The sequence below is a fragment of the Strix aluco genome, chromosome 5 (genome assembly GCF_031877795.1).
Source record: "Strix aluco isolate bStrAlu1 chromosome 5, bStrAlu1.hap1, whole genome shotgun sequence".
Classification (NCBI taxonomy): domain Eukaryota; kingdom Metazoa; phylum Chordata; class Aves; order Strigiformes; family Strigidae; genus Strix; species Strix aluco.
The window spans coordinates 30,618,564-30,643,339 of NC_133935.1; the positions used below are offsets into that span (position 1 = coordinate 30,618,564).

General features: G+C 48.1%; 3 protein-coding genes across 4 annotated transcripts in view; 2 read left to right on the forward strand and 1 right to left on the reverse strand.

Annotated features, from left to right (window-relative positions):
* Positions 1-2,901: 2,901 nt before the first annotated feature.
* Positions 2,902-11,539, reverse strand: ANKRD54 (ankyrin repeat domain 54). 2 transcript variants are annotated; one of them, XM_074826619.1, is made up of 8 exons: positions 11,261-11,539; positions 10,785-10,832; positions 8,381-8,479; positions 7,847-7,918; positions 7,398-7,445; positions 7,149-7,273; positions 5,330-5,437; positions 2,902-4,651 (listed from the first exon to the last, which is right to left on the reverse strand). In XM_074826619.1, the coding sequence occupies exons 1-8, from the start codon at positions 11,511-11,513 to the stop codon at positions 4,577-4,579; spliced, it is 828 nt and encodes a 275-aa protein (XP_074682720.1). In that variant the 5' UTR covers positions 11,514-11,539; the 3' UTR covers positions 2,902-4,576. The 2 variants fall into 2 exon arrangements, with proteins under 2 accessions (XP_074682720.1, XP_074682721.1); XM_074826620.1 differs by having other exon boundaries at positions 8,381-8,474; positions 11,261-11,510.
* Positions 11,540-11,683: 144 nt separating this feature from the next.
* On the forward strand, positions 11,684-21,785 carry EIF3L (eukaryotic translation initiation factor 3 subunit L). Its single transcript, XM_074826634.1, has 13 exons — positions 11,684-12,003; positions 12,108-12,156; positions 12,281-12,491; positions 13,087-13,166; positions 13,448-13,509; positions 14,889-14,958; positions 15,646-15,719; positions 16,707-16,878; positions 17,163-17,317; positions 18,074-18,244; positions 19,249-19,746; positions 20,706-20,786; positions 21,535-21,785. Exons 1-13 carry the CDS (start codon positions 11,971-11,973, stop codon positions 21,571-21,573), a joined length of 1,695 nt encoding a protein of 564 aa, XP_074682735.1. The 5' UTR covers positions 11,684-11,970; the 3' UTR covers positions 21,574-21,785.
* A 98-nt stretch (positions 21,786-21,883) lies between these two features.
* MICALL1 (MICAL like 1) overlaps positions 21,884-24,776 on the forward strand; it is a 114,906-nt gene continuing 112,013 nt past the window's right edge. The window contains exon 1 of the mRNA XM_074826626.1: positions 21,884-22,032. Within this exon, the coding sequence (XP_074682727.1) occupies positions 22,016-22,032 (17 nt within the window). The 5' untranslated portion in view covers positions 21,884-22,015. The remainder of the gene's footprint in view (positions 22,033-24,776) is intronic.

Genomic DNA, 24,776 nt, shown 5'->3' on the forward strand with positions numbered 1-24,776 from the left:
GGAGCTCATCCTGCTTACACTCCTGTGTGCAAATCTGGCAGCCCTGGTGGGACAGGGGTTCCCTGTCTGCAAACACATGGGGCTGGGGGAGATGGAAAGCTCCTAGTCCTAATTCCCTGGCAGAGCAACAGGCTCGAGTGCTGCCTGTTTCCCCTTATGCTCATGGGAACAGGACCTTGTACAGACACTCTGCAAGCAGCCAGGGCAGCCCTGCAAAGGCAGCTCGCAGCAGGACAGCCTTGCCAGCTCGCAGGCAGAGTAGTGGTGTGCCAGGTGTGGACAGGGCACATATAGCACCATTAGCTATAGGGAATTCTGCTTAATTGCTTTTGGGTTTAGCTGCTAGTTCCTAATCCATGACCAGACTTAGCAGGTTGCCAGCTGATTATTTTAATTCTTCCAACAACCACGTGTTCTCTTCCCCTCGGAGCTTTCAGAAAAAAAACACAGAGGAATGCTATTTGCTGTTATCTCCTTTAACAGCTTCCTAATCAAAACTGCTGACTCTTCCACCTAGTTGCCCCATGGGCCCTGAGCTGCCCAGGGATGCTCTCCCACACTGGCCAGGCATGGTGCACGAATAAGGAACCTTTCCGCAAGTACCTTTCCTTGATGGAGGAGTAGAGCTCTGTCTTGCTCACGGAATGAGCAGAGGAAGCAGATGAAAGGGTGGGAGGTTTGCCAGAGATGCTTCATGGGGCTTCTCTCTTTAGCAGCACAAATAATTACAATGATGGATTCAGAGTCTGCTAGAAAGTCAAAGGTGGAGAAAATAATGGAGTTCAAGTGTTGGCATGATACCCTGGAGTTTAATCATTTCGGCTGCCGAAGAGTTGAAAAGATTCTTGATGTCTGCATATACTGCAGCGTGCACTTTGCATTCACTTGCATTGGTGAGTGGCTGCTCCAGAGAGAGGCCTTTTGCTTAATAACATCCATGCAGCTTTGCTGGGAGGCTTTGTTCAGGGCTGTTGTTTCTGCTGTGGGTCCTCAGTGAGACGCAAGCAGGTTTTGTCTTCACAGGCTTGGATGAGCCAGACTCTCAGCCTGGCTTGTTTTGGTTGCATCTTACAGCACAGCAGTGGCTGCAAAGATGGGGAGGTTGCTGCTGGGTTGAGTGGCTGGGGATTCCGCACGACACTGCAGAGCTGTGCTCTGAATGAGGAGGGGAAATGGGGTATTGTATTTGGAGGCCAGACAGCAGTGAGGCGCAAGCAAGGCCTTGGGTCAAGTCCTGGTTGACATCACGGCCCCGAGGCGGGGGATGCACTGCCACTTGGGAAAGGGACCTGGAAGGCGTGTTTGACGGTGTAGCACAAGTAAAATGAGGAGGTTGGACTGAGTTTCATGGAAAAATAAATAGCTGAGGGAAACCTGTGTTGTTGTTTTCATTCTTCGTTACCGCAGCAGACACCTCCGGGAGACGCAGAAAGCTGCCACCAGCCTCACACCTATGGGCTGCACAGGGAGATCTGTGGCCCAGTGTGCAAGGGCATGGGGAAAAGCTGCTGGGAGAGGCTGAAGACTCTATGCCAGGAGCAGCAGAAAAAACAGACAGGGCCAGTGAACAGCTCTTGGCACAGCATGAAGCCACACTCTCCTCCTCCCCTGGAACCTTTTATTTCCTTCTTTCTATCCACCAGCACCTCTCTCTTTCTAGATACAGCTGCTGAGCACGGCAGGGTAGTCAAGGCTTTGGCATGACCAGCTGACACAAAGAAACCTAAAACTTTTCTCAGTCTGGTGCCAAACACATGACGTGGCTCTCAGCAGCCCCAATGCTTCAGCCCTCAGGCAGGAAAGCAGAACTGACTGCGGTGACTCACAGACTATGATTCCTAAATGTTGCATTTTTTCCCCACTGAAAACCAGATCCCGTTTTCTCTTTATTATCTGGTCTTATCGCTAAAGCAGTGGCAAAACTTCCTATAAGCCTGCTGGTCTTACTTGCCTGTTCATTGTGCCAGTCTCCAGGGGACTGCCTGCACTGCCTCACCTCCCATGGAGGGAGCAAGGCAATTGCTCCTGGCTGGCTGCAGTACCCCTTTCCCCTCTGAGCGTACAGTCAGGAGCAGTTATGAAAAACTCCAGTGTGTGCTCAAGGCTAAAAGCTTTGCTCCGAGTCCCAGCTAGGTGTATCCCTAGCTTTCAGGAAAGCTTCCAAGCTGTGTCTAGTTAGCAGACAACCTCAGCAACTAAGGTAACTGCAATGATAAAGATCATGTCAGCTGCTTGCCCATCGGGCATCTTAATGGTCTCCTCTGCAACAAGGCTGCTGAGTGCAGAAACGCTGACAGCTAGGTGTACATGCACACCAAGACTCAGCTGTGAAGATGGGAAGAAACAATGTAAGTAAAGACTGGACACAAAGTTCACCTGCTCCTCACACAAGAACCACCCCGGAAATTCTGTGCTCTGCTCAGATGTCCCTCCCCAGCCCCTCACCCCCCTGCTGTCTCTTCACAGCACAGCCATTTTATCTGGCATGGGGCAAGGCACAAGTTCAGCTGCCTTCCCCACACCAGCTCCATACTTTTGCAGGACTGCAGACTGGGTAAGGCTGCTTTTCCTCTTTGCAAAACATCCCATCTTCCAGCCTAAGAAATCCCACTGAGATTCTCTTTCCTCTATTTGTATGGTTTCACAGCAGCTAACTAGATTTGAAGTTTGGATTTCTCGGCAGTGGTAGTCAAGATCAGGAGGTGAGTCAGCAATCATGCACTTCAATCTGCAAACAGACTGGTGTTTGAATTGGAACAACTTTGCGTTGTCACTTCTGATTTCAGTACCAGGTATGAATAGCAGTTACCAAGTCCAGTGCTGTGTCTGGGGCCCGGAACATACATAAAGAAAGAGGAATGAGCCACTCTGAAAAAGAGAGAACTTGGCTGAAGACTTCAAAAAGGCTGACAAGATTTTATTGAAGTTCAAAATATAAAAAGGTCAGATTGTCTCCCACCCGCTCAGTATCCTTCCCATCCAGCATATCATAACAAAGTATCAGTATTCACAGTGACAGCTCCAGCCAAACCACAAGACCTTTAGTCCCAGTCATGGCCTCATGGATGAACCCATCTGAGAGTCATGTGTATTTCTGGCATCTCAGCTTTGAACATAGAGGTCCACTCAGCCTTTTCCTGGCCAAGAGGTCAGATATTAGAGAACATGCTGACCTGAAGGTCTCTGAACGCTCCAAACTGTGGCTGTTCCATGGTTAAGCTGAATCCTAAGAATGAACACTTCCAAACCAGCGTTTCCCAAGCTGTGGGACAGGTATTGCTACCACCACGCTGTGTCATTTAGGTATGGTCCACCGGTGGGCACTCACATTGCTATCAGGCATGTTCTTGTCACCCTGCTGCTATTTGCACCCTACTGACAAGATTTATGGATCCCAGCTCCAAAACAAAGCTATCTACATCTTCACTAATCACAGTGGGGCAGAAGCAAGAGATTAAATAGCAAGGGCAATTCCCTACATCCTTCATAGCTGCATCACTTCAGGCTCCCAGCAGAGGTCACAACTCATTCCTCACAGCGCACTTGAGGTCCTGGAGCAGCACCTCTGTGACAAGCAAGAAACACAGTATGGGCCGGCTCTGGGCTTGGCACTCCTGAGGCAGCCGTAAATCCACCTCCATCCCAGCCTGACAGTACAGCTGAATACACAACACCTCCTGTTGCAGCTGGACCTCTTGCCCAAGACCGCCAGTAACAGGAAACACAAAAGTCAGTTACGGTGGTGTTTTCTTTCCAAGATGTAGATGTCTGCCTAAAACTGCGCCAGGATTAAGTCACCCCCCAAACCCTATCTCGCATCAGGGCAGGCTGTCTACCTGGGTATTTTTTTGCAAGTGTTTCACTGTAGTATTTAAGCACTAACTTGCAGCAGTGATTTAAAAACCAGGGGCAGTGAAAGCTGTTAGTCTAGTGGTTAAAAGCTTTGTATCGTATTTGCAACCAGACAGATTCTCTGCCCTCTGACCACAGGCTCTGGGGAAGGTTAGGATTAAGCGTCAGCACGTGTTTCTCAAGGCAGTATGTTTGCTCAGCTGCTAGCATGCAGAATTAAGTGTGTGTTCTTCTCACAGCACAAAGCCTTCTGTTGTCCGAGGCATCCACTTTCTCCCCCATGCAACTGAGTACTGTGGAGGTGGCAAAAGGGGCCTGTTCCAAGCATTTCGGTGATGTTGGCCAGCTGCTGAGTGCACTAGTCAGGGCTGGTGACTGCATGTGGTATCAGCCACCACCTACATCAAGCTGAAGTGATTAGGAGAAAGCAAAATATCTCTGGAAGGGGTATTCTATTCAGCGCCAGCCCGTCTGATAAAAAGAGCAGCTCTTTTTTTCCATAAATCTCAGCTGCAGCACTCTGTTGTCTAAAGCCTGCTGTCTTCCCGTGAGGCAGCTGTGGCAGCACCAACAGGAACAGTCTGAGCACCAATGGAGAGTGGATCTGGCAGGACTGGCTGCTGGCAGCAATGTTTATTCAGCGATATGGGAAGCAAGCTTCAGCTTCCTCTTCTTCTCTCTAAGGTTTCTCCTGCTGCATCAGGAAGATGCATTTGGAAGCCCATTACCTCTTCTCCAAATTCTGCATCTGCAGGCTGAGTGATGTGAAGCTGGCCAGGAGGTCTGTAACCTCGTCCACCTGCCAGAAGAATACAGCTGGCCATTAGGCAGGGGAATGCAGCTGTGCAGTCACCCACCACCCCAGAAGAAATCCCCAAGCAGCAGGGACCACCCTTGCACCAGGACTGCCCGTAACACCCACGCTGAGCTTATACTAGGACAGGATCCCTTTGGTCCCACAACCATGTGGAAGGACTCGCGTCCTCACAATCAAAAAAGTCCTAAACTAAGGCAATGGGAGCTTCCCCACATTCCTCAGGAGGACGATGCTTGACCTCCACTTCATGCAATTTAGCCAGTCCTTAAAATAGAAGCATGTTGCTGCATTACCCAGAAATCAACAATGGTATCAGGACTGTTTCCTCTAAGCCCATTTCTAAGGGCCAATCTTTTGTAGAAAAAAAAACAAACAGGCCCTGCAACCCTGCGTGGTTGTGCCGATCCTGGCCTTAAAATGCCTGCGCCCTCGGCCCATCAGCTTCTCTACTGAGCTGCTAGGCACAGCGATGCTTTCTGCATTTTGAATTCCAACCTAAAGGAGTACAAGTCATCACGTAACTTGCCCACTTTACCCAATGTGAGCAAGAACACTTCCATAACCGTGTCTTCAGTGTCACCTTGCTCATGCAGTTGCATTCTCCTAAATGCAGAAGTCACAATGCAAGTAGGTGAGTCACAGTAGCTCAATGCTGCCTACCTGCTCCTTTGTGCTAGTCATCTGTAACCTGGAGCAGAGGTCATCCAGCTGTTCCTTTTGCTCGTGCCTCCCCAGACGCTCCAGGTATTCCCGCAACATCTGGATAATCTGAAACCAACAGGCATGAGAGGCAAATATCAGACAGCTGCACCAGGCTGGGATGTTTTTACAGGAAAAATTAAATTGCAGTTAAATTGCCAAGCACAGCCTTGACGCTGCAGTACGTGGCAGAGTACATGACCCATACAGAAGAACACATGCAAAGCAACTGGAGAGCGCTAATGGCAGCATCAGAGGCCAGTGAGTCACCAGAGGTGTTGATCAGCCACAGATGGACTAGTCGTGACCCCTGTGCCTGGTTTAAGGAAAAGAGGAAGGCCCAGCTGAAGAAGCATAAGGTCTAGCCCTGAAAGCATCAAGCTTTTCTTCATGGCTAACTGGCTTCCCTCACTGTAAGGAATAGGGACTTCCCACTCCAGCAGGATCCACTTGTGCATGGAGGATGAAAATCCTTGTGGCTCCTATATGGTTCCTGAAGCCAGGCCCTGAAGTGCTAAGGCTTGGACAACAGGCCCAAGCCTGAGTTGACCTATAGATGAATCCTGTATATTTTATAACTGATAACCATTGTGCTAGTAGGTATTGTACTAAGTTATAACAACTCACTTATGCTGGTGTAAAAAGTGCTAAAGTATTGAAATACTGCAGCCTGAACAACAGGCCCCAAGCTGAAGCTGCTAACTTAGCATGTAGTCATTAGTAAAATATGTAAACTCGCTAGTGAAAGACAAAATATAATCAGTAGAGAGGAGAGAATGTATCCGACTTTCCTTTCGCAGCCTTCTTCAAGGCTGAGAACCTAAGTATTTGGCCTTGTTAGAAACTCCCTTGGTCTCCCCCCCGAGCCCTGGCCAAGCTTTGGGTGGAATCCAACAGGAGATTGAAACCAGAAACTTTCCGCTCAAAACAAAGATGCCAGCTATTCTGGCTTGTCGATCTCTGGTATATAAGGCTGGGCCCGTTCACAGCGACTTTGGATGCCTCACCTATGGGTGGACGCACTGCGTAGGATTTCCCACTTGCCGGGACAGGCTCTCCAAATCCTCGCTGTAACCGGGGCTCCCCAGCGTCTGCGGATCTGGATGATGATGATTATATATGCAAGTGGTGATGTATTTCTCTTAATTACTATTCTCTCTCTCTCTCGTGTAGTAATGATTTGATGCATTACTCTGTTTGTTGCTTTAAGTGCACTGTTCTGCTTATTCTTACTGCATGTTCTCTGTATTACGCTGTTACATTACTTTGTTATCACTAGTAAAGTACGCCTACTCTTTTCACTCTGGTGTCCGAGTTTAATTGGTATCCTTAATCAGCAAAACAGGCCCACACCTCGTGCATTTGTGATGTAGCCCTGTGACTGCTTTCCTATTCCACCTATCAGAGCAGGGCAGACTGTACTAGGAATGCAGAGTCACTGCACGTGTATGCCGTAGCTACAGCCCCATGCTGTGGTCCCTCTCCTGCCAGAAGGCATCTGGTGGCTGAAGAAAAGAAAGTGCTCCATACAGCCTGAGAATTAAGACATTCAAAGCATCCTTGGCCTACCGGAGCCAAGAGAGGTCCTGCAAAAATTCAGAGTAGAGGTTGGGAAAAAGGAAGGTCTCTGAAAAGAGAAGAAAAAGTCAAACTCTCCCCAGAGCAGCTAAGAGCCTACAGGTATTTAAAACAGCTGCTAAATGATATTTGACTCTTAAAGGGTGCAGAAGACTGCCAGGGGCTGCACCACCTTACCAGAACATGAGACTGTTTCTTTTACCTGTTTCACTTCAAGGCGTACGGCCTCCAGGCTGTGGGAGAGTCCCTCCTGCAGGATGTTCAGCTTTGATTTAGCGAGGTGCAGTGGGGTTCTGCCAGCTCGATCTAAGGCATCAACTCTGGCCCCTGCAAGATGCATGCGCAAGGACAGAAAGTGAGGTCTCTCTTCAAGACTTAGTGTCCCTGGGGAGTGTAAACAGGGGCAGGCCAGGAAAGGGACAGGCTGTAATTGTTATAGAGGAAATGTTACCTCCGCGCAGCAGTGTGGTGATGACAGGAACGTGGTTCGTGCAGGCAGCTGGGGAGGGAAAACACAGGACACACATCTCAGAGGTACTAGCAAACAACAAAGGAGTTTCTGCTCAAGTGTCGAGCTTGTTGCTTCCCAAAGGGCTCTTTGCCACGGGAAACAGCCCAACTGCTAAGCGTAACTTCACATCCAAGCCTGAGTACTCTTGCTGGAACAGATCTCTCAATCCTTGGGGCTGGCAGAGGGAGGGAAACTGATTTTCTCAATCTCTCACCCTTAAACTTTTGTGAGGAGTGAAGGTAATGTAATGCAAAGAGTCCCTCCTAGGTCCTTAAAGCTGGGAATGCATACTGTGATGCACAGGAAAGAGGAAGGTGGAGAGGAAAGGAACAGCAAGGTGGTGTTCACCTCACCTCTCTGCATGCAAACCTCATCTGTGTGGCACTTACCCAAGTGTAAGGGGGTGTTTCCCAGCCCATCTCTCTGGTTCGGGTCAGCCCCATGGTCCAGAAGCAGTTGCACTGGAAACAAGGAAACAGAGCCACATCAATCCCTTCCCTTTGCCCCATAGGTCAGGCCCACATGGGCCGCAGGTCCACGCGGCAGCTACCAGGCTGCCTTATGGGTGCTTCTGTTCAGCTCATCGACTTCTTCCCAGAACCAGGGGACGGAGGTTTGCACAGCCATGCAGAAGGACTCAGCACAAAGTCAGGCAGTACCACTGCCCCTGGGCTCCCTGAAGGGAAGAACTGGGACTAAGGACACCTTTCCTTCTGCACCAGTACAGCCCTGTTGCTAGGAACTCCCACTCCCCCTTCAGCAGGGGGACATGGCAAGCCTGGAGCCAGAATTCAGCTAGCAACTTTGCCACAAAACACAAGGAACCCAGTAATCTCTGTCATGTGCTGAATCAAAATAAAGAGCATCCTTTGAAATCTCTGCCACAAAGAGGTTGGAAGACAGAATTCCCCCTCCCTACTCACCGATGTGATCATTGCCATTGCAGGAGGCAAAGTGCAGGGCTGTCCGGCCTTTGTCGTCCGCAGCACAGGGGTCAGTTCCATCCTCCAAGAGTTGCTGCACTGACAGCGCCAAGGAGAAGAAAGCAGGTAAGCTGAAGGGGCACATGATCAGAAAGGGGTAATGCTATCTGTTCCTCAACAGAACCAGCCTAGGCAGCGTACCCTCCACCCTCCACCAGCCTTCACCAGCTTCCACGTACTGCCATAAAAGATAAGCCAACAGCTGTAATGGCTAAGGCTAAGGATCCATCTAGCAAAATTTTCAAGCTCCAGGGACAATCAGAAGCAAATGCCTACAGAAGAGTATAAAAAGATAGCAAGGATGTGGGGCTCACTCTCACAGTCTTTAGTCAGTTGCATCTCTGGCGCTTCCCAAGCTAGAATTAGCATCCTGTGTTTACAATCCCTCTGTGGACTTTCTCTGTAGATTTGCATAATTGTTTTCTGCATCAATGGTGGTGAGAAGTTTCACAGTGTAACCACATGCAGTAAGAAAAGCCACCTCTTCGCACCTGTTTTGAATATGCCCCTTCGTAGATTCATCTGAAACTCCTAGTTTTTGCCATATTAATGGTGTCTACAGTTTGGGAAGCAGGCAGGTGAGTGCACCAACCTGCCAACACAGTGTAAATATACCTTTAGAAGATGATGTATTGAAGTGAGCTAGTGAACAGCCCAAGTAGCCACGCCATCACCTGCTCACATTTGTTCCCCCTGCTTTTCCACCCAGCTACTTCTTCAATGCCACTTCTTGTAACCTGAACTACCTCCTTTTCTCAGATAAGAAGGTAAAACCTGCTCGTACAGAAAGAGAAGCTAGTATGACTCTCCAGTATTGGGTGTTACAAAGGCAAAGAGACCAGTAAAGGCTGAAAAGATTAGGGACATAAAAGTAGCATCTACAGCAACATGTGTAGGGGCAACTGTAAAGGCTGTTACTCTTGTTTTGAGACTATCCTGATATAGTAATCTGTGTGTAAAATAAAGCTCATTCTGTAGCTATTAAAAATACTGACAGATTCGCTATATTTTGAGATCTTTAATAGCATATCCTGCAACAGTCAGGAGGAGACAAGAAACTAAATAGCTCAGACCACTGAAAGTCATCATTCATCTCATTCATCCAGAGATCGAATTATAGTCACGCTTGAATTTCTTCCTGTACACCTACTACTTTAAGTGTGGTGCAGAAGAGAAAGGAACACCTGAAAAGATGGAAGTGTCATTAATGGGGAATGTTTGATACTCCAGAAGAAAGACAGGGAGACTGACAGTGCCACCAGTGAGAACTGTTAATGGGTAACACATTACCTAGTCCTCCTGAAACCAGTAGGAAATGACATAACCTCTCCCACCCAGTGCCACCACAGGAAACAGCAAAGATTTTTACTTGATGATGAATAAATTCATCATCAGACACTTCCTCAAGTTGCAGAGTACACAAAACACAGCAGGATTCACTGAATCGTCTAGGTTGGAAAAGACCTTGAAGATCATCCAGTCCAACCATTGAAACAGGGGAGCCTGTGTATCAAATACAGACGTAAAACTCTAAAATGGATTGAAACCAAGACTTTCATAAAGCCTGACTCTTTCATTCTTCCTCTTGCCTTGGTGACTGAAGACAAGTCTTTCTCTACTGACAGAGCTCCACCAGTTCATGACACAAGGTGTATTGTGGAGACGAAGGCCAAACCCCCATTCTGATATACTGGGAGTTTCTACAAGTCAAACCAGTTTCCAGTTCTGTTCACAGAATGGTGCAATGAACAGTTAGGTCAGTACAGTTGAGGGGACTGCATGTCTAAGGAGGCACAATGATAATGGGCAGATAACATACACCAATATTGTTGCTAGGCACTTCATATCAAACCCCACCTAATCTACAGTACAGAGAGGTAAAGGGAGTCACAGATAGGCCACGAGCCTTCTCTGAAGTCACTGTGAGAGGCAGAGACCAGTGCTGATCCTGGTTCTGATCTACTGGGTCACACTGTCTCGTCACACAGGTTGACAATCTTAGACGATCATAACTCTTCCACCTTACCAAAACACTACTCTCTTGCTGCTTACAGTTGGGCAAAAGTTACATACCAAAAAAGCTGGAAAAGTAAAGTGCTGATTTAGCTTGAGGCAGTTGTTGGCAAACTAACACCATGAACCAGATGCAGTGAATACTATAACCAGCCTCATCCGCTCAGAGAATGAAACAAGGCTCCAGAAAAGCAGTTTCTAGATTTACAGCATCTAAAGCACCATGTCTGCAAACTACCTGCACCCTCCTCCTCCTCTCCTTAAAATAAACGTCCTCGACAAAACTGCCCTTCCAGAAAGAGGTCACAAGTAGGATTGGCAGACGTCTTACCTGTGTCCAAGTCATTGCTATTGGCAGCTTCACGCAGCCTTTTCAGAGCTGTGGAGAAAAAAAAGCAATTACTGGAAAGCACAGAGGAAAAAGGAGCGTTTCCCTACAGAAACATCCCATCCCAGGAGGAGGGCCCAAACCACGCTGGTGCCGGCTCAGCCCAGAGAAGGGGAAGCAGGAGATCAAGATGCCAGGTAAGAAGCACTCTCCTTGCCTCCTCCTGAGGCTGGCCACGGTCCCTCCACTCCTGTCAGGCATCCTCCCCTGGCAGGAGCAAGGGTGCCTTCCCAAGCCGCCCACCGAGCAGATCCGACCTCCCTCCAGCGGGCCCGCATACGGGAAAGCCGAAGCTTTACCGGGTCCCCACACTGGAGCCTCTCCTCCCCGCCGAGGCCCGGCCGGCAGCACGGCCGCTCCCCGCGCGGGGCCGGCCTAAGGAAGGGCCGTGCCAGGAAGGGGCGCTGCCCGCCGCTCACCGTAGCTCTCCTTGCCCGTAGGCCCCAGCCGGCGGTGGAGGCGGGCGGCCCTGCGCAGGCGGCGGGCCGGGATCTTGCCCGCGGGCTCCTCCCGCTGCCACAGGACGTGCAGGTAGCCGAGGGGGGCGCCCGCCGCCGCTCCCAGCGCTAGCCCGGCCCCCAGCGCCGGCTCCGGCTCCGGCTCTGGCTCTGGCTCTAGCGCCGGCCCCGGCCCCGCGTCGGGCGCTGCTGCGGCCCCGCCGCCGCCCTCCATCCCCTCACGGGCCGGGCCGGGCCGGGCCGGGCCGCCGCGCGGGGGGGCGGGGGGAGGGGGGAGGGGCGGGTCGTCGCTATAGCAACGGGGCGGGCCGCTTCCGCTCGACCAGTCGGAGGCGCCGCACCCGTGTGTGTGCAGCCAATGCAGAGGAGCGGGCAGAAGGAAGGCGAGTCGAGAGGCGAGGCGGGAGGTGCAGGCTGTGCCCGGGGAGGTCTGACGGGCACACATGCTCTCCAATCAGAGGGAGGAAGGGGCAGGCCGTAGGCTGCACCAGGCCCATGGCAGCTGAGCAGGCCGAAGACAGGCAGTTGTTTCAACCAGTGGAAGGGTGCAGCTCCGCAACGCCGCTGCAGCTCTTTCCGGCTGGCCGGCCCGAGTTCCGCCCCCTCTTCCTGCCGTCCCCGCGCCGGGTCCGCATTGCTCCCCAGAGGCCTTTCAGTATTGCGCCGCCGCTATGGCCTACCCGGGGGAGGACTACGACAACGAGGTTTGGGGCGGGCGACCTGCGGCGGTGGGAGGGAGACGCGTGGGGTCCCGAGCGGGCCGTGTCCGGGCTGGTCGCGATGACTCGCTGCCGTCTTCTCTCCACAGGCCGCCTACGACCCGTACGCCTACTCCAACGACTATGATATGCACACGGGTGAGTGTGGGCCTTGGCCGCGCCGCCGCGGCGGTCGCTTGAGGGCACCGGGCCTGTTGGCGCCCGGCTGGCTCTGTGGGCCCGGCCGGGTGGCAGCCGCCTCACCGCTCTGCTTTACCCTCAGGAGACCCGAAGCAAGACTTGGCCTACGAGCGCCAGTACGAGCAGCAGACCTACCAGGTGATCCCCGAAGTGATCAAAAACTTCATTCAGTATTTTCACAAGACGGTGTCGGATCTCATTGACCAGAAGGTGTATGAGCTCCAGGCCAGCCGTGTTTCCAGTGATGTCATTGACCAGAAGGTGTACGAGATCCAGGATATCTATGAAAACAGGTACAAAACCATCCTCCCCTCAACAGGAATCACTGTGTAAACTGTCATGAAAGTGCACCCTGTTCTTAAAAGCAAAGGCTGACTAGCTGCCTTGTTCCAAACCTGGGTTTCCTCTAAAATACAGCATGATGTTTGAGTTGATCACTGGGGAAAAAAACAGGTATTTCCAGGCCATTAGTCTAACATAGGTCACAAATGACCTAGACTTATCTAAAGGAATAGTCCTGTGCCTAACAGGTATGGAGGCAGCAAAAAGTGACCTCAGTAGTGCTAGTTAGGCAGTTTGCAGAAAGCTGTGAGGTGTAATTGTTGTGTCTGTTCTCTACAGGTACTCCTACTCCTGTTTATAGCTATGTTACCTTACCACAAAGGGAATGTGAAAGTAAAATACTCAGCTGTTCCATACTTCAGGGATAAATTGAAGACTTTAATTGTTTAGTTTGCCATTCTTATTCTTTGCTTCAACACTGGACTTAGGGGATGGTGGTGGTGTTCTACTTTCATCAAATCCAAGGCCTCTATATTGTCATCTCTAACTCCAGCACTCTCATACTGAGAAACAGTTTCTAAAACCACATGTGTGTCTATCTTTCAGCTGGACAAAGCTGACAGAAAGGTTTTTTAAGAATACCCCATGGCCTGAGGCTGAGGCCATTGCCCCTCAGGTTGGAAATGGTAAGTTTTTTCCTTTATCTTTGCTTGTTAGAGAAAGAAGGAACTAAATTACTTTTGATACATAAATGAGCAGGTACACAGTATTGCTGCCACCTTAGTCAGTCGTTGTTGTCCGCGCTGGCACCTCCTTCAGTAGATGCCTGGCAAGAAGTCAAAACTGAAAGAAGTGTCCTGTACCTCCCCATATTACTGTAGCAGGAGAAGCACAACTGGTGTATCCGAGAGATCCAGGTGCATAGGCCTTGTGGCTTGCTAATGTCCAGTTCTGTCATCTTTTCCAGATGCTGTTTTCCTCATCCTGTACAAGGAGCTGTATTATAGACACATCTATGCCAAAGTCAGCGTGAGTGTTTGTCTTCTGTCTTCCTTTGGTTGCATGCTGGCTTCTCTGCGCCATAAAACTTGCCAAATCTTGCTGCCACCACAGTATCAGTGGTTCCATAATTTTTGCAAGACAGGATTGGATGGGCTTATGAACTATAAGTCAAGCTGCTTTTAGGGAGACTTAAAATTCTTGCCTTTTGTTAGTTTAGTAAGGATTCACTGCTGAAAACCAAGAAAGCCTTGACTGTCTTTCTGAGGCTCGTTAGCTGTCTCCTCAAACTTAGTTGTAATGAGTGTGGAGGTTTCCCTGGCAGCTTATATTAATCAGAAGACCTGTCTGAGTTTTCAGGAGGCTATTATGTAAGTTTGTTACTGGTGTCAAATGTAGTGGTTGGTGAGTTAGGGAAGAAGGAGGTCTTGGGAGATAGTTGACTTTTCTTTTTGATAGAGCTGTGATTGCAAGACCTATAGATCAGTTAGCTTCCTGTGTTCCTTTGTGGCTCTTTGTTCTTCAGATTAGCAGGTGGGTGAGAGGGGGTGTCACAAGAAGAGGGTGCATTATTTCTGATTAAAAAAACACATAGGGTCAGAGTGTCTTGCAGAGGGGAAAGCATGGGCACCATAAAGGATACAGGAGAAGGAAATAAAAGGAGTAACGCTCTATAAAATAAAAAAGCCCCACTTTTTTTTCTTAGGATAATTTGAAGTGAGTAAGAAATCACAGTGCTTCTTTGTTCTTTAAGGAAAGGAGCTGAACAGAGACATGCTGTACGGAGTGAATAAGTAATAACTGCAATTTTGGTCTGGAGCAGAGGGTGGAGAAATGGGCACTTTAAAAAGTGTATTAATCTGAGTCAGGCTTTAAAAGGAGAGACTGGTTTCTCAAGCTGTGCTGTTAGTGGTTCTCAGACTGCCCTCAAATGTCTCCAGGTGAAACAAGGAAGATGATTCTAGGAAGAATGAGTCTCTGCTGTGTTTACTGGTCTCTCAAAGTACTTAGAAATACCATCCAGAAGCAGAATTGTTGATTTATTAAGGTCTCTCATGAGGAGAGAAGGAAGGAAGGCTGTTGAAGGTAATAGGAAGCTCTTAAGTCTGGACAGCAGAGAGGAGGACAAGGAAGGTTAAAGCATCCTATTCACAGAAGGTTTGAATGCTCAGTTATCCTGGGAGAAGCTACCTGTGTGTCAAGTCAGCTCTGTTCTATGGCACAATGGTGACACAATTCCAGGTTTTCTGGGTGTTGCTTGTGGGTGTCCTGGTTGAATATTGGCTCTAACATTTCTGAAATAGACCTTCTGCTGCTGTGACTATTGACTGTCTTTCATATGCTCTTGCCCATGAACTCACTCCTGCCATGCTTGAAACTAAACAGACTGTGCTCACTTCTCACTACAGGGGGGGCCCACGCTGGAGCAGAGATTTGAATCCTATTACAACTACTGCAATCTCTTCAACTACATCCTCAGTGAGTTGCTGCAGTTCACTTCTGGTTTGTGAATTTTGGAGAGGGAGAGTGGATGGAGAAGGCAGGGCTGGACAAAGAGTCAGTTTGGTTTTAGATCATATAGGGAGAGGTAGTCTATGAACTTTCCATATGTTTGAGTTTGTTCAATGAAGAGCCCTTTACAGCCGTGCATTTAAAACCACAAAAAGCCCAAATAACTTCCAGTGCTTTCTGAAATACTGTAAAGAATAAAACTTATTTAGCTTTCTGTCTTGCTGAGAGCTGCTTCACCTGTCTTTAGTAAAAAGCACAACGAAGCTGTAAGCTAGAGAAAACTTAGTGTTTCACAACTACTTACTGTTGTTGACTCCCCTTGGAACAAATTTTAGTGTTTGTGACTCCCCACCAAACTTCTTGCGTAAAATAGATTAGTTAGGATAAGCCCTACAGTCTGCACAGCTTCTGAGAATCACTGCTGCTGAGCAGTCACACTCTAGAGATTAACCCCATAGACGCTCATATTCTTTAAAAGTGAAGGCAGTTGAGGTAGCCAAAACTACATATCACTGTCCTACTGGAAGCTTCATTTGCTGCTGCATCTCCCATTTCAGGGAAATTCTTGTGTTCTTTAACTTGTCTATTCCTCCAGTTCTGCCACTGTTCTTGCTCAAGGTATTAAGCTTCTCATCTCTTACTTACATTCTGCAGATGCTGATGGCCCTGCTCCTTTGGAACTGCCCAACCAGTGGCTCTGGGATATCATTGATGAATTCATATACCAGGTATATGACTATAAGACTGGGCCATTTTGGGGTGGCCTTGCCTCTATTAGTTAAATTTTCCATCTCCTCCCTCTCTGTGATTTTCATACTAGGATACCATTGCAGGTCAAAAAACTTTGGTGAGCACTGTTATTCCTGGGTAGATGAAGTATTTGTAAATGTACAGATTTTTAAGTTACAGGGAGCTCTTTGGGGAGTCCTGGACTTCTATTGATATTTCTGTTTCAGTTGCTGCTTAGGGGACTTTTTTTTTTTATTAAACTCTCCTTCATTTCTGTCTGATTTGTGCAAAGCAGCCTGACTGAAATCAGTTATAATCACAAAGACCTTATTAAGATACTTGTTCAAACTAATTTTATTGTGTTCTATGGTTTTGCTTCGTATTTCTTAGTCATAGGGCCTTTATGCTTCCACTGAGAGATCGCTGACCCGATTTGAAATCTATGGCCTAGGATCTTGATGTTAGGAAATATTTTTCCCCTTACTGTTCTGGAGTGCAATAATACAGATCTCAAATGCTACTGTTTTTTCTCTATAGATTCCTTTCTCTGTAACTTTTTTTTATAGAGCTGCCTGGAATTCCACAAGTGCAGTCTTCTCAGGCCTGAGCATGAAAAAGGATGTGTGCATCTATAGAAACAGATGTGTGTGTTTGCAGATGCATCTTATGACTTGGTCATTTTCTTTGCTACCTGTTCAGACAGCAAATTCATGTTTAGTTGCCGGTCCTAATTGTCTAAGAGATCCTTCTGTGCTTCATTCTGTCTTCTGGCCTTTTCCCTCTGCTCTGTATCATTTTTTCCCTAGGTGCTTTAAAGCTGGTATAATTTGCCATTTTGATTGCCAGGTGATCTCAGATGAAACTCTTTTTCATGCAACTTGCAGTTTATTGTAATGCATTTGCGTGATCAACTTGTAAGCTTAGTGCCCTTAGCTGAACATGTCCAAACTAGCTTCTCATCACTGAATCTCTGCTTTTTCCTGTAGTTCCAGTCTTTCAGCCAGTACCGCTGCAAGACAGCCAAGAAGTCTGAAGAGGAAATTGATTTCCTTCGTTCCAACCCCAAGATCTGGAATGTCCACAGTGTCCTTAATGTGCTGCACTCTCTGGTGGACAAATCCAACATCAACCGACAGCTGGAGGTCTATACAAGTGGAGGTGAGCTAGCTGGGCAACGCCAAGCAAGACTGATGTCTGTGCTGCCTTACTTTGATTTGACCAAGCTTGGTTAGCTTTGTTTGGGAGCTGGATTAATCCCTTAATCAGTGGATGGACTGACTGGGAACAGATTCTGTTGGCCTTGCATGAGAAGTGCCGGTGATTACATTTGAGGTCTTGCTCCCTTTGCTTGTAAACATAGAGGTGTTGAAGAGTTCTCACCCCTTGTTGAAAGGGGAGCTTGCTTCCTTGGAGGAAAGTGTCATGGTTCCTTTTTTTCCCAGGTGACCCTGAAAGCGTGGCTGGTGAATATGGTCGCCACTCTCTGTACAAGATGCTGGGCTATTTCAGCCTGGTTGGGCTACTGCGTCTGCACTCTCTGCTGGGGGATTACTACCAAGCGATCAAGGTTCTGGAGAACATTGAGCTCAACAAGAAGGTAATACATGTTTTTAAACACTTCGTTGCAGGTTTCCGAATGCCTCTGTTCAAATATGCTGGTGAAAGATTGCCATAATGAATCTTCCAGCTGAGGAGCTCTTTGTAGCTGTCAGGAGTTTTTAGTTAAACACAGCTGGAGCTTTGGCATTAAGTCAAGCTGTATGATGATGCCTGATGCTGTTGCAGCACAACTGCCTAGTTTTTGAGGAGGCTTGCAGTGTTGTTATAGGCATTATTATTTGAACTGTAAGCAGTAGCACAGTGGTAGCTAGCTGAACATATTGTTCCCACCTTTGTCAGTGGCTCATTCTTGTACTTTTTTGAGTCTTGTTCTCACTGTGCCCACTCCCACTTTGCATGTTTTTGCCCTAGAATTGGATGCTGCTTGTGGTAACGGTGGCTGACAGAAGTCCAGCTGCAACACAGGCTTGGCCCAAGGCTTGGCCCAGATCTATGTATGTGCTGTCTGGCACAGGACGTGGAGTGAAATGGGGGGAAAGGGAACTGAGCAAAGCAAAGTGCAAGAGTCCTCTGCTTGCAGGAAGCTGAAACTGGAAAACATAGGATGATCTAATAAATAGTGAGGAAGCTGCTGCAAGGATGGGTGGGAGATGAGGTATCCTAAATTAACCCTCTCCTTTTTATATTTGGGATGGGGGTGAAAGCAGAGGTGGCTAGATTCTGGGTAACAAGCTGTTTGGATCAAAGGTGGTAGTCTCCCCTCTATCATAGTGTGTTGATCTTTCCTTCTCAGAGCATGTACTCGCGGGTGCCTGAGTGCCAGGTGACCACCTACTACTACGTGGGCTTCGCATACCTTATGATGCGACGTTACCAGGATGCTATCCGTGTCTTTGCCAACATCCTCCTCTACATCCAAAGGACCAAGAGCATGTTCCAGAGGACGACCTACAAGTACGAGATGGTAAGAGATAGAATAGGTCTACCCTTACCAAGAGAAAAGGCTGCTGTCGTCTTTCCTGCCCCTCCTCTGTCACCTGGTAACATCTAATAGTCCAGCCTTATTTTCCTGGACTATGCTGGTGGTGGTGACTGGGGATCCTTTGAACTCCTTTGCCATATGTGGCAATATTTTCTCTTAACTATTAGTTCCTTTGGTTGTTCACCATATGGTTGCCCTGGCACCGTCTGCACTCTCCCTCTAGGCAGTGTTGTTAATGAATATCAGCTGCTAATGATATTCTTGTCAATGCTTCTTCAAACTCAGTCCTATTTCTAGTCCAGTCCTGCATTTCAGGTTACTGCCATTGTCGGATATATTTCCATTATCAGATAATCATTCACAGAGTGGTTTAGTTTAGTGTGACTGAAACAAAGCTCCTTTCTCTTTCCACCTAAGCTGTCCCTGGTGCCTGTTTTACCCCCTGCTGTTGCTGTCTCAGTTTCATCCTTATGATTCATTTCTAACTCTTTGTGTAGCCAAATCCTGCCGTTTTTAATTCCATGACACTTCAAAAGTTTGGTATGTCTGTTTCAGCCACACAGCTCTCCGTTTCATCCCACACTCAGATAAATCTTCCTTCTCAGTCTTTTCTTCACTGGCCTCCCTGATAGCTGTCCTTTGCCAGGAGATGGTTGTTAAACTATCTGTCTCTTCTGCTCTGCACTTTTTTGCACCAAAGCAGTCAAACCTGCTTCTGGCCATCCAAGTTCTGTGTGGCCGTGATGCATTCACTCTGTACTTTCCTCTTGTCCAGCCCTCTTTTTCATTGGTGAGAGCCTTGATACAGCATTCAGCTGTCTGCTTTGCCCAGAGGCATTGCTTCTTTCTGCTGTCCCTCTTAAGCATTAGGACCATCAGTGCTCTGGGTAAAAGGTCTGTCTCTGAAAAACACAGCTCCCAGCTCCTTCTGGCACCATAAAGCCTGAGCACGTTGGCAAGCTAACAGGTTCTTCTCTCTGTCTCAGATTAACAAGCAGAACGAGCAAATGCATGCACTCCTGGCCATCGCCCTCACCATGTACCCCATGCGCATAGATGAGAGCATCCACCTGCAGCTGCGAGAGAAATATGGGGATAAAATGCTGCGCATGCAGAAGGGTGATGCACAAGTCTACGAGGAGCTCTTCAGTTACGCTTGCCCCAAGTTCCTCTCCCCCGTGGTACCCAATTACGACAATGTGCACCCCAACTACCACAAGGAGCCCTTCCTGCAGCAGCTCAAGGTCTTTGCTGATGAGGTTCAGCAGCAGGCCCAGCTCTCCACCATCCGTAGCTTCCTCAAGCTCTACACCACCATGCCCGTGGCGAAGTTGGCTGGCTTCTTAGACCTCACAGAACAGGAGTTTCGTATCCAGCTGCTTGTCTTCAAGCACAAGATGAAGAACCTGGTATGGACTAGTGGCATATCTGCCCTGGATGGGGAGTTCCAGTCAGCCTCTGAGGTTGACTTCTATATTGACAAGGTTGGTATTTGTCCCTTGCTGGGTAGGAAATTCTTTCACCCAGGAAATTCTGGAAGTGGCAGCACCTAGTTTTGCTCCAGTCTGGGAAACATCCCTCCCTTCTTTGCCATGTGAAGGGCTTGGCTGCCCACAGTGAAGTTGTAGCCCTGCTTACTAGGAGTGTCAGTAGATGAACAGTGATGGGATGTAACAGGCAGCTTTGGCAGTTGTCGTACCCAGAAAACAAAGATCCTAGATGTCTTCGCCAGGACAGAGGGAACTGTCTGTCAGTGTTCTTGGGAGGTGACAGCTGGGTGACAGATAGTGCTGTCTGTGTGTCAGGTGGGATTGTCAGCTTTGTAGGTCTCCTCCGCATCTCCTTTGCCTGACAAAGCAGGGATCATGCTTGATCATGTGACATGTCCATTTTTCACTGGAACAGCATTTAGCTCTGTCTGCTCTAGGAGGAATCTTAATACAAGGTATGGTCCTGTCACCATCCTGCCCATGTAGCTCCAGGCAGCAGGAAGCATAGCAAAGAGTCTTCTAGGACTTGATTTTCAAAGAAGGTAACAGCAACCATTAGGTTTCTTGCTAGGAAGGAGAACAGGTTGCCCCTTGTTCTCAGTCCTTAGAGCAAACCTCTTCCTGCAGCACAACTCTTAGCTGCTGGTAGAGGGAAGCAGAGGATGGATTGGGGTTGGGACTGTCAAACTGCTGCCATGAGAGACAAAAATAGGCAGAGTGCAAGAATGGGGGAAGCGAATACAGTGTGAATTTGGGACCCATCCCAGGCAAGGGTATAGGGAAGGCAGCCCACAGAACTGAGTGGCTGCTGTGGGACTAGCACAGGTCAGGTGTGTGTGATGCTGAACCAGGGCTGGAGTGAAGCCCCTCTGATTGCTCGTCACGCTTGGTGGTGCTTGCTGTCTCCCTGCTAGCGCAGTCCTTTTCCTGACTTCATGCTGTTTCTTCCCCAGGACATGATCCATATTGCGGACACAAAGGTTGCTCGACGTTATGGGGACTTCTTCATCCGCCAGATCCACAAGTTTGAGGAGGTGAGGCCTGGGCAGAATTGCTGTGTAACTCTGTAAGAAAAGGGGGCAAGCATTGGGCTGTGCAGGCCTCGGAGGAGCCACGCTTGTGTGAGACAGCTGCATGATGCCTTGCTGTAGTGAGCCTCGGCTCTGCAAGGCACTGAGCAAAGGCAGGTGGTTTAAGCAGCAGCTGCTGGCCTTTGAAGAATGGTATGTTTTTGTGTGAGAAGTGTTCATTTGAGCCACAGTGGAAAAGGAGGAGGGTTGTACTGTCCAAGGGTACTGACTCCACTGTCCCTAGACAATTGTGTTCCTGTCAGTAACACAACCAGAATAACATCTCTACCCTCATAACTACAGCTCTAGAAAGTGGCCTCAAAGATTTCTAGACCACAGATGCCTTCAGCATTGTGCTCAGCCAGGAGGTGACATTCTGTCACTGCTCCACTCTCCCGACAGAGGTGCTGCACACTGAAAACTTAGGCAGCAAAATCCTGAGATGTGGGGACTTGAGCAGTACATGGTTGATACCACTGCTGGAAGTTTGCAGCCTCTCTTCTCTCCATATCTTCCTTTGTTGCCTTGGAGAGGAGGAGGGAGTTTACTAGTTTCTGTTCTACTTCGCACACTGCCTTCACTTGCACAAGAGCTGCTTTTGACAGTCAGTTGGAGAGGAAGGAGTAGAGGCATTGGATGAAGGCTGCTGAGGGGAACAGTATATGTCAATCACTGTATATTTTTTTCTGACCTTTGCTTTCTCTAATTCCAGCTGAATCGAACCCTGAAGAAGATGGGCCAGAGACCCTAAAATTTCTGTGGATGCAGTGATCGAACGGAACAGAGAAGTGGGTGGGAGAGATTATTCTCTTTGTGGTGAGGGAGGGGAGCTCAGGGTTCTGGCATTTCTGTAATCTCCTGTGACTTTGAAGGGTTTTTGTACTTAAGTAAGCAGACTTGTTTGGCTCAAACTATCGTACGAAGGACAAGACATCTAATAAATTAGTGGAATTTTCCTCGTGAGCATTCAGCATCTGATGTACTCATTTTTTCTCCATGGAAGGATATAATTGCATCTGGCGACATAGGCAGCTGCTGTTGGTTTGTGCTGTCCTTGGTCCATGCTGTTGCAGGTAACAGTTGGGAGCAGATCTCTTTCCATGCTCTGTAAAGGCACTGTGCACAGCAAACAGGGGAGGCTGCAGAACTGATTAACAGGGAGAAAATGAGCTGTTCCGGTGTTTCCAGAGGATATGGAAGGAGATACAAGGTAATATTATTCCTTTTAGCTCTTGCCCCACACATTGAATAAACCTGAGTTGTAGTTGCTGTCCTAGAAGGTTGCATTTTTGCCTTCCCACTCCTCTTTTGGTTTTTTTTTCAGTTGCTATGAGGTAGAAATGATCCAGAGTGGATTGACATGTTTTAAAGGAAGGGGGAGGATTTTTGTAAATATTCAACCAATAGTAACTTTGGTCATCTGATGAGATGTCTTTGCTGGAGATAATTTTATTTCAGCACAAGTGATGCCCAAGTTCTGTCCCTTAATGTAATGGAGTTCAGTTTCTCCAGAAAACTCCCTGAGGCTGTTTAATTTATTAAAACCCTTTAAATGCTAATATTCCCAGATTTCCAACCACTTCGGATTCTTCAAGGCAAACTTGCAGTGCCTTGAAAGAGAAAAAACAGTTGAAAACTAGCCTTATAAAGGGGAATCAAGGACCTGTAAATATTGGGGAAGAGAATGCAAAGAATGAATTGCATCTCCTCTGCCCTCCACACCCTCTCTCCCTTCTCCTCTTGCTGTCTTTAAATAGTTTGGTGTTTGAGTGGTAGAAACAGGTGCAAGAGCAAAACCTGCATGTGTAATAGAAAAGCTACACAAAGCATGCTTCATGTATACCATCTGCCTCTTTGTACTGTCATTCCTTTCCACTGAGAGGGGGTTCCTGGCAGTCCAGCTTGGCTTTGTATGTGATTCTGTTTAAAAGTCAGGAATAATTAGCCTTTGTTGGATTATACGCCATATTTGAATGTGAGTCAAGTTTCTAGTGTCCTAGATACTGCTCAGAAGTAAACTGTGTTTCCCATCCCAAAGTCCTGCAACTCAGGCAGGCAGGATACAGGCAGCACAGAGTGAGATTAAATGGGCAACTCCTGTTGGCCTTCTAGCTGCTGCTGTTAGTGTTACACGTGCTAAGGACTTCATACCTTCAGTTCTGAAGGGATTGAGGCTGCCATATCATTAATGAAATAAAAGGACTGAGACACCACTGCATTGCAGCAGCACACGGGAGCTGGGTATCATATGAAGTGAATATGGTCCTTTTTATACTTAAGGCTGGCACTTCTGCCTGGATGTATTTAGCAAGAGCAGCACAGTGTCTACAGCAACTCCCCTCCTGCTTTCTTACCATCCAAAGCCTAAATCTTTCCCAGAACATGTGCTAAGAGCAGGAGAACCTCTGGCAGGGCAGTATTTGCATGATCACTTCTAGTTCATAGCGTAGCAAAGGAATACAGTGTTTTACTGGGATTTGGTATGTGTTTAATCTGTGATCAGCATGTTGGAATTACAGGGTTTTAATACATGTGTGTATCATTTTAAACCCTCCAATGGTTACAGGGTGTTTGCAAGTACATGAATATGCTGCTGCTTGTGTTTGTGTCTGCCAGAGGATGCAGAGAGACCATCCACCAGCATGCCTGGCTCCATGCTTTGTCTGAGGGACTGCTGAAGGTTAACTGAGCAGGACTGCCACTTGGTGGAACGAAGCCAGGAAGAGCTTGCAGCTCTTTCTGCCCTGTGAGAGATGGGCTCAGTGAGCCTTGGTGCCTGGCACTGCCTGAAGCTAGAGGAGTGCAGGGCGTTCACCAGTATCAACAGAGCCTTGCTGCTGCTGGAAAGGCACTCTGCAAGGAGGTGGGGTGGGTTTGTTACTCTCGAGCCTTGCCTGCCACAGCAGGGTTTGGTTAGTGGAAGTGTTCTTGGGCAGTTCTGGTCAAAATGGTTTTATCAGAGGGAACCACGGCACAGGGTTATCTACTCTGTCTCTGATCTGTAGTTGTGAAGGGAGGTTATGGACCCTGGAAAAGACAGTTAAGGTCCCTATTCCTGCTCTCCCTTAGGACACATCAGGAAGATGCTGTCAGGCAGGACTGGGGGATTCTGAGCAGCCAGCTTCGACATTACAAAACCAAGACAATACTTTATTTCCTTTTTCTCTACATAGTAGCTCTTCCCATGATTTACACCACAGCTTATCTCGAGCACTGAGGGTGGAGGCTGTGCAAGCTATTCAAAGAATTATTTTTCACTTGTCACAGCTCTGGGGCCATGGAGCAATAGAATGAAACAGTGGAATAGAAGAAGGAGGGCTCTAAGAATGAGCTCTGACTGGAGAAAGGAATATAGGGCCCATTAAAAAAAAAAAATGGAGAGAGGGGACTCCTATGGATTTGGGACTGCCAGCAATAAATTCAACATCTGTGTGATGGATTGGTCTTCCACAGAGGTAGCTATTGTCCCCCCCCTTCACCCAATTGGAAATGAAAAAAATGTTTAGCAAAATTAACGTTTAATAGTGTGCTTTCTCCCCTCTGCCTTATCAGATCATCACACTAAACATGTAAGCCAGCTCTCATGACAATCCATCTCCCCGATGTTGTGGGTTCCTGAGATTGTATTGCACCCTTCCTCCACTTCTTCCAGGGCTTCCTGTGAAGTGCTGCCTGCAACTCCAAATGTCCTTATCTTCAAAGCCCTCCCTGGCCCTGTGCCTACCCCGGGAGCCACTGATGTCCCACACGTACTCCACTGCCTGACGTTTCCATGTCCTCAGCTGCTATAGCTTGTGCCCGTAGGATGGCCGAGACCTGCTTCTGCCTAGGGCAGCCTCTGCCTAAGTCTGGTCAGCATCCGGAAATTGAGTGGGGGGTTTTCTGTTGGTTTTTTTTGTTTGGGTTTTTTTTTTTTTTTTTTGCTGGTGTTTTTTGCTTTAGCTGAAGTTAAAC

Bases quoted from the DNA above. Each gene is read 5' to 3' on its own strand.
- EIF3L (XM_074826634.1), top strand. From the start codon at position 11,971: ATGGCCTACCCGGGGGAGGACTACGACAACGAG. The intron at 15,720-16,706 runs GTATATGACTAT...TTTTTCCTGTAG, and splicing joins TTGATGAATTCATATACCAG to TTCCAGTCTTTCAGCCAGTA. The intron at 18,245-19,248 runs GTAAGAGATAGA...TCTCTGTCTCAG, and splicing joins CGACCTACAAGTACGAGATG to ATTAACAAGCAGAACGAGCA.
- ANKRD54 (XM_074826619.1), bottom strand. From the start codon at position 11,513: ATGGAGGGCGGCGGCGGGGCCGCAGCAGCGCCCGACGCGGGGCCGGGG. The intron at 8,480-10,784 runs GTAAGACGTCTG...TGGCGCTGTCAG, and splicing joins TAGCAATGACTTGGACACAG to TGCAGCAACTCTTGGAGGAT. The intron at 5,438-7,148 runs GTAAAAGAAACA...TGTTGGTTTCAG, and splicing joins TACGCCTTGAAGTGAAACAG to ATTATCCAGATGTTGCGGGA.